General features: G+C 36.9%; 1 protein-coding gene across 10 annotated transcripts in view; it reads left to right on the top strand.

The window, feature by feature from the left end:
- Positions 1 to 14,715, top strand: part of LOC115214926 (brefeldin A-inhibited guanine nucleotide-exchange protein 1) — a 201,812-nt gene that overhangs the window by 83,171 nt on the left and 103,926 nt on the right. For all 10 annotated transcript variants that reach the window (XM_036505599.1, XM_036505600.1, XM_036505598.1 and 7 more), the window contains exons 5-6: positions 476 to 622; positions 6,653 to 6,832. In XM_036505599.1, the coding sequence (XP_036361492.1) occupies positions 476 to 622; positions 6,653 to 6,832 (327 nt within the window). The remainder of the gene's footprint in view (positions 1 to 475; positions 623 to 6,652; positions 6,833 to 14,715) is intronic.

Genomic DNA, 14,715 nt, shown 5'->3' on the forward strand with positions numbered 1-14,715 from the left:
GTGCAGCCATCTGGTTCGCCAGTGCTCAGTCTAATCGTCCAACCCATGCCAGCATGGAAAGCGGACATTAAACCATGATGATGATGATAATACATTTATGTATTTGTTTTGCAAAATTCAAATCGTGTGCTGAAATAGATATTGTTATACCTGGTGATGGTTATATTTTGCCAATAAAATACATGCACTATAGATTTGGTCTTCATTCCATTTTGGGAATAAGCAGAACAAGAGGAGACATGAGGGATAGAGAGTCACTGAAGAAATCACTGGATGTGTGATGAAAGAACTTTGACAAAGAAACTAAAATAATAGTGACAAGGGTAAAGTGAGGACCAAATATATAGCAAGTGTGTTTGACAAAATGTGGCCAACCCCAAGTATAACAGTAACTTATATTATACATGCAAACATTTATGTTTTAATTTTATGTATGTTTATATAACTTTGTATATCTGTATTTTTCCTCCACCAGAAACTCATTGCCTATGGTCACCTGACTGGCAATACTCCAGAGTCTTCTACACCTGGCAAAAGGCTTATTGACCGTATTGTTGAGACAATATGTGTTTGTTTCCACGGGCCGCAGACTGATGAGGGCGTCCAACTGCAGATTATTAAGGTAACTTGTTTTTCACAGATTCATTGCTACCAGACTTGATGTTTTTAACAAAATCCTTCTTAATATTGTTATGTTCTGGAATCTTGTTTCCACTGCTCTCTGTTACTGTCATTTCATTCTGGTTTTTGTTGCTGCCATCCTTGATGCTGTTAGTTTCGTCATCTTTCATCTCTATCATTGTTATTACACTTAACATCTATGGCCTTGTTGCTATTGTTGTTGCTGTTATCAATTTTCTTATCATGGTCATTTATAGCTTTGTTGTAAGCATCAATCTCATCGTTTCCATTGTCTGCCCTATACTCTAGATCTGTCAGCAGTACAGTTTCAGTACAATTAAACACACATTATGTAGTCTAATTGAACTAAGCAATATAAATACATGTCATTATTTTGTTGATCTTGGTGAAATTTCTTTACTGTTTTGAGTTTAGATCTTACCACAGATAACTTCACCTTTCATCCCTCTAAGGTTGGTAAGAGTAAACTTCCAATCTAGTATTGGGTCAATGTAATAGGAACCGAACCCATTTCTCACCCATATGTGTGCCTAAATTAGAAACAAGTTGTTTGTGTAAGGCGGCGAGCTGGCAGAAACGTTAGCACGCCGGGCGAAATGCTTAGCAGTATTTCGTCTGCCTTTACGTTCTGAGTTCAAATCCCGCCAAAGTCGACGTTGCCTTTCATCCTTTTGGGGTCGATAAATTAAATACCAGTTACACACTGGGATTGATGTAATTGACTTAATCCCATTATCTGTCCTTGTTTGTCCCATCTATGTTTAGCCCCTTGTGGGCAATAAACAAATAAGAAACAAGTTGTTTGTTGTTCAATGGACAGGGCCACTATCACCTATTACTGCACTTGGAAACAAGTGGATAATTGGTAATAGGAAGGGCATTTGGCTGTAGAATAATTCTGCCTCAACATACTCTTGCAGGCCTGGAAATGTAGATATTAAATTGCTGAAGAGGAAGAGCATATGTATATATAAAATTTATAATTCTGCCAAGTTTGATTTTTTAATTTCACCATTAAGGTTGATAAAGTTATTGTAGTCAAGTAATTGTTGATTAAATAGACATTTATCTTCTCAAATCTCTGGCCATGTGCATATGTGGAGCTGCAGTAACTGATACTTTGCAGTATTTAATTACACATGCTTTCAGAGCTGTAAAGAAATCATTATTGTTATTTTTTGTAGTTGTTGCTCAAATCATGCCTGGTTAAATCATTAACTTTGCATTTCATTCATCTGGAGTCAATAAGCTCCTTATCAGTTCCATGTGCTGGGATCATTATGTTACCATCTGGCCTCATGCCAGTTTTAGCAATCGCTGTGCTACAGTAATAATTGTAACAATAGATCATCTGGCAAAATGCTGTAGATGTGTTTGTTTATGATCTGAGTTGAGAAACTTCTATGATGGACTCAATCTTTCAAACTTCTGGGACTAGTAAAACAAATACCAGTCGATTACTGGGGCCAATATAGGCATTGGTGTGGCTATGTAACTGAGAAACAGGTTCAATTCCAATGCATGGCACCATGGGCAAGTGTTCGATTCTATTAGCCGCAGGCCAATGAAACCCATGTGAGTGGATTTAGTAAGGAGAACATTGAAAGGAGCCGTGTGTGAGGATTTCAGACATTTTTTTTAGTCCAATAAAACCCAGATTTTAAATAGCTATTGCTATATTTACAATTGGGTCGAGCTTTCGCATTATTATCACTACGCTTAGTTGCTTTTGATGAATGTTCACTTTCAGATTCATAATCGCCATGGTTATGTTTCCTCTTAATAAACTTTTCCATTTTATGGGTAATTTACTCTGTTAATATGAATTGTATCGCACAAAGAGCACAGATTGCTAACAGAGTCAAACTGAGACTGAGATAAGTGACCTCTGAGCACATATTGGACTCTTTTGAGAAGTTTTTCAAAATTATTTGAAAAGATGAAAATTCTTGCCATGGAGTGGCTGTGTGGTAAGTAGCTTGCTAACCAACCACATGGTTCCGGGTTCAGTCCCACTGCGTGGCATCTTGGGCAAGTGTCTTCTGCTATAGCTCCGGGCCGACCAATGCCTTGTGAGTGGATTTGGTAGACAGAAACTGAAAGAAGCCTGTCGTATATATATATATATATGTGTGTGTGAGTGTTTGTGTATGTGTGTTTGTTCCCCTAGCATTGCTTGACAACCGATGGTGGTGTGTTTACGTCCCCGTCACTTAGCGGTTCGGCAAAAAGAGACCGATAGAATAAGTACTGGGCTTACAAAGAATAAGTCCCGGGGTCGATTTGCTCGACTAAAGGTGGTGCTCCAGCATGGCCGCAGTCAAATGACAAACAAGTAAAAGAGTATATGAATGAAAAAAATTAAGATACATGAGGACATATTAAAAGATTTCGTTCCACATTGTATATTTAGATTAAACAGTTTATTTTTCACATTTATTATTGAAATGACAACTGCTGAGGCTACGCCCGAAATAAACTGAAACAGAGTCGTGCACTGAATATGTCCATAAGATGTCAATTTCAAGGATAGTTTTATGCTAATTTAGTTCTTATCCTTATGAAATTTCAGATTCAAAATTGAATTGCACTGTCATACCATAATTAACCTAAATAAATTGAATGACACACATCCACCGCTCTTTCTTAGTTTAGAACTTAATATTTAGTTTTTTGCCACTTTGACATTTATATACCAACTTTCTAGTGAATCTCTGTTTGTATTTTTCATATTTTGAAATACAACTTAACTTTCTTGAGGCACACCTAATTACATCTTGTAATGCACCAGTGTGCCATAGCGCACGGTTTGAGAACCACTGGACTAAGCCCTACCTCCTAAAAGCATTACCATTAAGGCAGCTAGCTGGTAGAATCATTAGCTCATTGGTCAAAATGCTTGGCAGCATTTCTTCTGACCCTTTATGTTCTGAGTTCAAAAACCACTGGGATCAGCTTTGTCTTTAATCCTACCCTTTAAAACTGGGGTTGATGTAATCACTTTCCCACCCATCAAAAATTACTGGCCTTATCCCAAAATTTGGTAGAATAATTATTATTGTGTTAGATTGGTGGAATTGTTAGAGATTTGGACAAAATACCTAGCAGTATTTCTTTTGGCTCTTTGTTCTGAGTTCAAATCCGACTGAGGTCAAATTTGACTTTCATCTTTTGAAGGTTGATAAAATAAAGTGCTAATCAAATACTGGGGGGGAAGGGTGTCAACGTAAGTGACTAACCCCCTTCCCCCTAAAATCGATGATATTGTGCTTAAATTAGAAACTTTCATCATTGTAGACAGATCTTAGTTTTTACACTCCCAAGGTTGAGTCATAATCAATGACAAAGAGCTATTTGAGATTTTTTTATCAGCCAAATTTTTTAGTGACTTCTTTTGTAGTTGTTAATTATGTCATTTTCTATAGTAGCTATATACAAATCTCAGGTCCAGTCTTCTGCAACCATGATTTCATTTTCTTTGTTATTTTACCAAGAGTGTCCATATTCGTAGCACAATTTCAGCATTGTTTTTGCAGTAATAATTGTAACACTAGATCTATTTTCAGATCTTTGTATTTATCAGTTTAGATTATTATTATTATTGTTGTTGTTGTTATTATTAGATTTTAGTTCTCAAAGCTCTCGATCTTACTTGCTCCTGTTAATTCTGTGAGAGTGGACTGCAATCTGTTGTCAAGGGTCTCTTTCTACAAATTATAAGACTACCTACTTACATGTTATGACTCCAATAAGTCTGTCCAGAGTTGCCTCTCTTTAGTATTTCCCATTCATAATGCCTAAAGAGCTAGAAATGCATCTGGGAATCCTACAGGAGGCAACACTGGACAGATATGGACAGAATTTTTTTCCTTGGTAACTGCAGTGAATTTGCCTTTTAAGGCAGTGAACTGGCAAAAACATTAGCAAGCCGTGTGAAATGCTTAGCATTATTTCGTTTGTTGTTACGTTCTGAGTTCAAATTCCACCGAGGTCAACTTTGCCTTTCATCCTTTCGGGGTCGATTAAATAAGTTCCAGTTACGCACTGGGGTCGATATAATCGACTTAATCTGTTTGTCTGTCCCCTCTGTGTGTAGCCCCCTGTGTGCAGTAAAGAAATAAGAAATGTTAAGTATTGTGGAACACACATATACCAATCTCAAAATCCTCACTATCCCTGATAGAGCAGTTTTTTTTAGCATATTCTACCCTCATGTCAATTCTAATTTTTGTGACATATCTCAAACTTGCTTGTTAGTGCTCCAGGTGCCCCTACAACTACTAGGATGACAGTTACCTATTATTATTATCATCGTCATCGTCATCATCTCTGCCTTTATTGAAAGCGGAGGTATTGTTTTCTCTCATGTTTGTTTGTTTGTCCATGGACAAAATCTCAAATACTGCTGGATGGATTCAGATGAAAGTTTCAGGGGTGTTTGGCCTCGTGACTGGCACGAACTGAATAGATCTGGTACTGGACAAGGATTCTGGATTGTTATATTTACTTTACTTTACATGATTACGATCTTGTGTTGACTTTTAAGTCCTTCTCAATTATCTCCCTTTTGGCTGTTTCCAAAGTTTTATTTTCGTTTCTCTATTATTAATTTTCCTCGCGTCTCTATCTTAGTAGAAACTGGTGGATAAAGAAATCAAACTACATAAACAAACGGCAGCAAAACCATTCAGAAATTAAACAGCATTAACATATTTATACTACATATTAACACTTTACAATATACTTACATATATACATACATTTGTACATCGATCTAAAACAGGAATAAAGGAAGGCCGGAATTTAAGAGAAGAGAAAACCAAAAGGTCTCATGCTATTTGTTTAAAAATTCCTGAGTAGAACTTATTATTATTACCTCTGCCTTTGAAACTATTTTGAATGGTAAATTTGTTAACTTTGGCTTGTATTAGATATGGATAGACTATTTATTACAGTTGCTAAAATTTCTACAGCCACCTTCACATTCCATGACTACCATTGTGATCAATCAGGTACCAGACAAGGATTCTGGATTATTTTTCTGGGTTTTTTTACTTAATTTTTGAGAGCAGTTAGGTTCATTTTTAGTATTCTTGCTTGTGAGAGCAGTTGAGTTTATTTCAGATATTCTCATTTTAAAAATCATCTCTGGCTAATCGTTGAGAGGACATTGGTGTTGCCTTGGCAGAGGCTTGCACTCTTCGAGTGAGCTGGCAGAATTGTTAGCACGCTGGATGAAATACTTAGTGGTATTTTGCCTGTCACTATGTTCTGAGTTCAAATTCCACCGAGGTTAACTTTACCTTTCATCTTTTTGGGGTTGATAAAAAAAGTATCAGTTACGCACTGGGGTCGATGTAATCAAATCATCCCCTCCCTCAAAATTGCTGCCCTTGTGACAAAATTTGAAACCATTATTATTATTATTATTATTATTATTATTGAAGGTAATATGTTGAGAGCATAGTTACTAGACAAAATGTTTATAGCGTGCCTTCCAACTTTACTTTGGGAGTTCAGATTCTGCCAAGGTTGATTTTGCCTTTCATCTCTTCAATTGAGCACTGGGCTCAGTGTAATCAGTTATCCCCTTCTCACAAAATTTCAAGCCTCTTGCCTTTTGCAGAAAGAATTATTATTGTTATTATTATTATTATTTCTCTTTGTAAGGCGACGAGCTGGCAGAATTGTTAGCACACTGGATGAAATGCTTAGCAGTGTCTTGCCCATCGCTACGTACTGAGTTCAAATTCTGCCGAGGTCAATTTTGCCTTTCATCCTTTCAGTGTTGATAAATTGAGTACCAGTGAAACACTGGGGTTGATGTAATCGAATAGCCCCTTCCCTCCAAATTTCAGGCTTTGTGCCTTTGGTAGAAAGGGTTATTATTTCTCTTTGTCAAGTCCTCCATTGTAAATTTGAAATAAAAAGAAATTATTACAGTTATTAATGTTATGATTATCAATATTATCATTGCTGTTATTGTTATCATTCTTGCTGTCTCATTTAGGCTTTGCTAACTGTAGTGACATCAAACAACTGTGAGATCCATGAAGGGACTGTTCTACAAGCAGTACGTACCTGTTACAACATCTACTTGGCCAGCAAGAACCTAGTCAACCAGACAACAGCCAAGGCCACGCTCACTCAGATGCTTAATGTTATCTTCTCCAGAATGGAATCCCAAGCTGTGAGTTTCTTTTGTCTTTCCACATCTTGTATCCATGAATTGTGACAGTTATTGATGCTTGTGTAAATGTATTGTTATTCTTCACCCCAGTAAACTGAGCCACATTGAATTCTGTCTTGCTGATTGATTATGAAATAACTGTAGTGGCATGTGAACCCGTGACTTATGGTTTTCTTCCTCATACACCTAATCATTTTGCTTTATCCATGTGCGTGTTTATGTATGCATGTATATGTGTCGATGTATGATTTTGATGTAATGATATTTGTTTGCATCTATTGTATGTGTGTGTGTGTGTATGTATAATTTCTTCAAAGACTCTAGCATGAATCATTAGATTCCACCTTTCCTTACATGTGAACTTAGATATCTTACCAAACTTGTGTGTAGCCTCAGGCCAACCAGAGCCTTGTGAGCCAATTCAGTAGATGGAAATTGAAAGAAACCCACTGTATATGAACATATATAAATATATATTTCTTTTTAGAATTTAAAATATGTCACAAATTTATTTTAACTAACCGAAAGTTTGCTCATGCCTAAACACTGCTTGGTACTGATACTGCTGTAATTTTTACCACACTGGTGGTCTAATGGTGCAACTCAGTCAATGTGGACTGTGTTTTAGTCAAAACTATGACTCTAATAAGTTTGTCCAGAGTTGCCTCTCTTCAGTATTTCCCATTCATAATGCCTAAAGAACTAGAAATGCATCTGGGAATCCTACAGGAGGCAACACTGGACAGATATGGACAGAATTATTTTCCTTGGTAACTACAGTGAATTTGCCTTTAGAGGTTGAAATATGTCACAAACATTTTAACTAACCTAAAGTTTGCTCATGCCTAAAGTGCTTGGCCTTGATACATGTGTGTGTGTGTGTGTTTTCCTTGTCTTGACATTGCATGATAATTGTAAAATGGTTGTCACTGTCATACAAGCAGTGTCATTCATTTCCAATATTCTACAAGAACATGTCTAGGCTTGGAGGAAATTTTTCTTGCTTGAACACAGGTGAGGAATGGTGACAGGAAGGATATCCAGCTGTAGGAAATCTGCCTCAATAAACTCCATGAAAAAGTGAACACCCAAATAATGATATACATATATGGTACAAATTACGATAAAGGCATGACCATCCTTTGTTCTCCACGTATGTTTCACCATTGTGGTTATTAGCATCCTCAGCGGTGAATGTTCTCTCTTTGCAGTTGGATGTTGGATCACAACAGTTCATAGGGGAGATATGTGTAACATAATGCAATAAAGTGTTTCACTGATAAGCTGTTGTGGTTCAGTATCCAATTGCACATGAGACATCCACTTCAGAGATGCAAGTAACCACAGCATGGAACATGCATAGGGAAAAAATTATATTAACTGCATTTTGAGTTTCTCCTACGTTTGCTCTGTATGTTGTAACTACTGACTGTCTAATATGATAGCAATCCCTCAAGGTCAAGGATGATGGTCTTCGCGCAAATTTACTGGTGAGTCCGTAGGTGACCAATAAGACCAATTCTTGCTTGAAAAGATCGGTCGCAGTGCAGACATCTAGTGCCGGAAGGGAGAGTCGCACGTGGTTGTTGTTGGCGCTCCTTCCGTCGTCGTCTTTTCTCCTCCAGCTCTGCAGACCTTTTCGACTCGAAAGTCACCGTTCCCTTATGGATGGTGGTTTTCCAGAGTGGTCTGTTTTTTGCCGTTTCCTCCCAGTTAGTGAAGTCGATGTCACACTTTTTGAGGTTCGTTTTCAGGGAGTCCTTGTAGCGTTTCTTCTGGCCTCCTTTTGTACGCTTGCCGTCTTTGAGTTGGGAGTAGAAGATCTGTTTGGGAAGTCGTTCGTCAGTCATTCTAACCACGTGGCCGCTCCATCTTAGTTGGCCTTTGATGACATAGGCTTCGATGCTGGTCGTTTTTGCTTCTTGTAGCACGCTGACGTTAGTTCTTCTGTCTTCCCAGCTGATGTTAAGGATCTTCCGAAGACAGCGTTGGTGAAATTTCTCGAGCGTTTTCAGGTGGTGACTATACGGGGTCCAGGTAACTACTAACATTAACTACTAACTACAATACTAACCACGTTACTATATTGAAAGTAGATTGGGTGATGATATTCTGCATGGAGCTCTAAACTCACCAGTAGTAGTCATACATTTAATGGTACATGCGACATACTATATAGAAAATCTGCCTCAAACTCTCTCCAACGTTTGCAAGCATGGAAAAAGGAAAGGTGTCGTTTAAATAATGGTGGTGACACATGTCAAGCTTAGTAAAATTCTGTATGCAAGGACAACCACAATTTTACCTTGCTTGACGTGTGTGCTTGAGAAGTCATGTCTAGCTAAGTAAAGTTGTGGTTGTCGTTGCATACAGTCTTGTCCCTTGCATTCCTTTCCAGCTGAGCATTCTGAATCATGTAGGCTCATGGGTGCTAGTGCCACATAAATGCACCTATGCCAGTGCTGTGTAAAAACATCCAGTACACACTGTAAAGTGATTGGCGTTAGGAAGGGCATCCAACTGTAGAGACCATGCCAAAATAGATATGGAGCTCAGGCAGCTCTTTCAGTTGGCCAGCTCCTGTCAAATTGCCCAACTCATGCCAGCATGGAAAACGGATATTAAATGATGATGATTATATACACTTTATTGCATTATGATGATGTTAGTGGTTTAGCTGCTGGGTTAAACGATTGTTTGTTCAAAACTTAGTGCTGTAATGTTGTCAAAGAACAGGGCACCTAATTCTGCTTTCTTTGGTTTGTGTAGTTGGAGAGAAATGGGTTTTGCAACTACCTCTCTAGCTGAATGGTTAGCCATAAGGATGATCCAACAGTAACAACAATTTACCTGACAAAAAGAAAGAAAAAAATGAGAGAAAAAGACATCTCACCCAGTAATACACACATGTATATAGACATGGACACACGCTCATTAATATGCATATAGTATTTGTAAGTTTGTTTGGAGGTTCATGTTGGAGAGTAATATATATTTTTTTATTCGTAGATGAAACAATCTGCACCTTCAGTGAGTTAGAATACATACACGGAGGCACATGTGTATACACACACACACACACACACACATGTACTATTTGTACCTGTGTGTATATGACTATTTTAACATATAGGATCAGTCAACAAATGTTTGCTGTAAAAACTTACCTGGCATAACACATACTTGCTCTCTCTTTCTTTCTTTCATGTGCATGCATACAGACATAAAAAGTACATATAATAAACATGGAAACATAAAAAAGGAAAAAAATATATATATATATTGAAAATTCACAGAATGAACTGTGAATGATCGTGCAGGTATTGTTAGTTAATTGGTAGTGGTAGTAGGGTAAAGGAAGTAAAGAAATAAACTAATGAACTTTGTTCCTTTTTTGTTTGTTTTTTCTTCCTTTTTCTCTTCTCTATATAACATGAAATGACACAGTTTAGCTGTATTGAATTTAGGCTAAAACCTTTTAAATGAAACATAGCACTTGTTGTACAATCAGAAGAGATAGTTTGACATATTGAAGTATTCTCAAACTGCCAGCTGAGTTTAGAAATGCTACTTCACATTTTTGTTCACATTCCGTCAATAGGAGAACAAACTTGTGCTTTTTACCATTTTTACTTTTTATTTTATTTTATTATTTTTTTTTTTGTTTCAGGCTTGGTTATAAGATAATTAATTAGATGTTAGTAGTGTTAGAAACATGGCATTTAGGAAATCAAAATTTAACCTTTGATGATGAAATAGGGCTAATTAAAAAAAAAAAATAAATAAATAAATAAAATGTTGAAACATCATAAGAATTTGTAAACTTTGAGAAAACATGAAATAATTCTGTTTTTGGAATGGTGAAACTTGAAGCAGGTAAAGTTATAAATCATAGTTTTTAAGCTTTTAGCTCTTTTACTTGTTTCAATCATTAGACTGCAGCCATGTTGGCACACCACCTTGAAGTTTAGTCAAGTGAATTGAGCCTGGTACTTATTTATTTATTTTTTTAAGCTCAGTGCCTATCCTATTGGTTTCTTTTTACCCAACTGCTAAATTATGGGGATGTAAACTCACCAACACCAGTTGTAAAGCAGTAGTGGAAAATAAACAGACACAAAGATGCACACAGGCTTCTTTCAGTTTCCATCTATCAAATTCATTCACAAGGCTTTGGTCAGCCTGAGGTTATAGTCGAAGACATTTGCTCAAGGTGTCACACAGTGGGACTGAACCCAGAACCATGTGGTTGGGAAGCAAACTTCTTACCATGCAGCCACACCTGCACCTATAGTGTGTAAATATTAGGTTTAAAAAAATCCTTTTGGATTGTGAAAGTCGAATGATATTATTTATAGCTTTATTTGCTTCAAGTTTCACCATTCCATAATCTTAAGGTTTGTGTCATAGGTAGAAGGGTAGTGTCCATGATTTTATGCATGGGGTCCGAGACTGGTAGGAAAAGGTGGAGTTATTTTCAGCCCAGAAACCTAGCTTGAATGCTTGCAACAACAGAATGGACTCCACTAAGGACCAAGTGTCAGTGTTAAAGCAGGCAATGGATTAAGTCTACTACACAGGAACAAGTACAGTTTAAGGGCTTTCCATACTGCTTCTGTTCTCCCATTTTCATTCAGAATGTCTTCTACAATACCCCAGGGTATTGTAGAATAATGCAGTCATGCCTGCTGTTATTGTTGTTACTGTATATGTATAACAACTCCGATCCAGCCCTGACCGTCTCCTCTTTTTTCAGACAGTGTATCTAGGTCTGCAGGAAGTTCATTATGTGTGTGTGTGTGTGTGAGATTATGTGTGAATGTTGACATTCCACATTTGTCCCCATTTAAGTGAGATGATGATGATGATGTTAACATTTCTTGTTGATATTGTGATCAGTTGCTCTGCAGTGTCAGAGATCTCCATTAATAAAAAAAAAATATATATATATATATATAAGCACCTACTTGAAAAAATAGTCAAGGGTTAGCAACAGGAAAAGCACCCAGCTGTTAAATCCTGCCTCATGTATGTCTCCATCTAAATTCTTGCTTGCTTGGGTAAAAACAAAACAAAAACCAACATTGAATGACCAAATAGATACTATGTAAATTAAAATCTTAATTATAAAACAAACATTCCATGTATGTTATTAAGTATAAATCACCCAGATAGCAAACAACTGAGAAAATTGTGTTGAGTTTCTCATGAGAAAAGGAACAATATTTTCCACCAAAATCTCAGCAAGTAAATCTTTTTTGTTGTACATCAACATAAAAGTTTTTGAGTATTTCATTTGATTGCATGGTGTGTAATAGGAGTTTTAGTATTCTTAATGAATACTCATTTGCAACTGACTTGGGTGAACAACTGGCTTAAAAGATATTTATAAGCTAAGAACAAATTTGAAGGAAACGACAAACCAGACATATCTTACATGATGTTCCGAGCATGAAACGCAAACTGGAATTTATATTGAATTTGAAGTATGTGCAGTTGTGATTCTAAGGGTCTGTTTGTTGTAAGTTCACCATTCAAAGTTTTTGGAAAGTGGTCAAAGTTTAGGATAAAAGACTGCTATTACTTAAGATCTTGTCCAAACCTAAACTGCAGATGTTTGTCAAGGTTTCTGGTGACAACTCATCTCCCTTGGATTCTTTGAAACAGCCTGGATCAAAACATATTGTCTTGTCTTCTTTTACAGTTTCACAGAAGTTAGAAATACTTGTAGTGATTTTGTTGAAAGCTCAAAGAAATATTTCTATCATGTAATGATCCACTCACCATCAACACTTTCATCATTATTGAGTCCACTTGACATTTGTTACCTCCCTGATGTTACCTCCGCATTTTATTACAATGTCACTTTCTACATCTGATTTATTGCTTCAACGAAATGTCTTGTTTTAAAGCCTCTTTCACATTTTCTACCACTTCTTAACATTCATCATTCTCTCATCTCGATCATTCTGTGTACTGTCACACACTTGTTCTCTCCTCACCCATCCTAGTTCTTTCACAGCTGTTTTTGTCTATTCAGCTCCTAATTACATAGTCGCTGAGTGAATGAACATGTTATAGAGCAGCAAGGACTCCCCAATCACACAGGGTATAAGGCGTCCCTGTTTGTGTTGGTACCACTGTAACTCCAACCAGAACTATAAAGTGGTTGAGGGGACATTTTAGTATTATTGTCTAGGACATGGCAACCTTCTCTAATGCTGGTGCCACAATAGAATTCACTCAGTACATACTGTAGAGCAGTGGATCTCAACCTTTTTTACCAACAGCACACTTTGGAATACATGAAAAAATTGCAGCACACCTGGCTAAATATACACGAAAAAATATTTGAATTTTGCAAAATACAAACATGGCAAGCCATAGATGGCATACAACCATAGACACAGATCAGTCAGAGACACAGAATAACTCAAACTAAATAAAGAAAAACACAGCTATGAACTTAGTTTATTGCAGTGTTTCGAGTTTCATCGATCAAGTAACTGGCTTCTTTAGTGAGAAATTTGTGCCTGGCTTTTATTCATAATTTCCGTATTTCTTTTTCTGTTGTACATAATCTCTCACACTTCTTTTTTGATGTTGTTTAATGTTGAGAAGCCTAATTCACATGTATAAGAAGTTGAAAATTGTAATAAAATTGCTAAAGCTCTTTTACATAATATGGGATACTCCTCTTGAATTGAAATCCAAAATGAATAAATAGGCAGAGTTGAATTTTAACCCTCAGTCACTAGAAAGGGTGGCCAATTCTTCTTCTTCCTATAACTCAAGTTCAGTGTTGGAAGAATGTTTTATGAAATGATCTCTAATCCAATCATACTTTTCTGTCTTTAATGATGGAAAGTAATTATTGATGCTTTTGTCCAGGGCTGTCAGATGAGTAAAAAGCCAGAAAATCAACCCATATTGAACAAGCAAATGCACATCGAGCCTCCTTATCTCAATTTTAGAGGTAGATTCTACCATGAATATGAAAAAAATACAGTACTTTTTTTCTATCAGGGGGTCCCACCTTAAGACAAGTATTGACCAATATCCATTGCTGTAATCAATACTAATGACGAACGAAACCATAAAAGATATAGAATTTTTAGCATTGTGACATTTGGAAGCATTTCGCTCATCCCTAAATGAACAAAGCTATGTGGTGCAACATGTTACACCACAGACTGTGAATACTCAATTGGGATCATGTGGGTTTCTGCATTTCCTTAGTGTGTCGTTCAAAATTTCGCAGTTCACTTAGGAAGATCTCATGGCACACTGGTTGAGAATCACTGCTGTAGAGTGATGAGGTTTGGGAAGGGCAAGAAGCTGTTGAAACTAAACTGGAAAAGAAAAATAATTAAATGGAATGTAGTCCTTCAACTCCTTTAGGAGAGTTGTAACAACCTGCTCAATCCATACCAGCATGGAAAAAGGACATAAAACAATGATGATAACGATTCAAGGTTCTAAGATAATAAGATCTTCAGTTTGTTAATTTTCCAAATATACACTTACTATATCCCTCCCAGTACTTCCTCTTAGTAGTGGGAGCTTTTTTTTCATTTCCTTTTCCTCTGTTCTTTTCTTTCTTGCAAGTTACATGGCAACTTCACTAGTGCTGGTCGCACAAAATAAATCACCCAGCGCATTCTATAGAGTGGTTGGTGATAGGAAGGGTATCTACATGTAGAAGCCATGCCAAAGATGACATTGGAGCTCTGTGCAACCCTGCAGCCTGTTGGTTCCCTGTCAAAACCATCCAAGCCATGCCAGCATAGAAAGTGGGCATTAACTAATGCTGATTCTAATCACATATCCATAATACCTTTTGCACATGCAATAAACTGAGGCATGAAAAGTTGCAGCAAGGA

Source organism: Octopus sinensis, linkage group LG8, assembly GCF_006345805.1.
Source record: "Octopus sinensis linkage group LG8, ASM634580v1, whole genome shotgun sequence".
Classification (NCBI taxonomy): domain Eukaryota; kingdom Metazoa; phylum Mollusca; class Cephalopoda; order Octopoda; family Octopodidae; genus Octopus; species Octopus sinensis.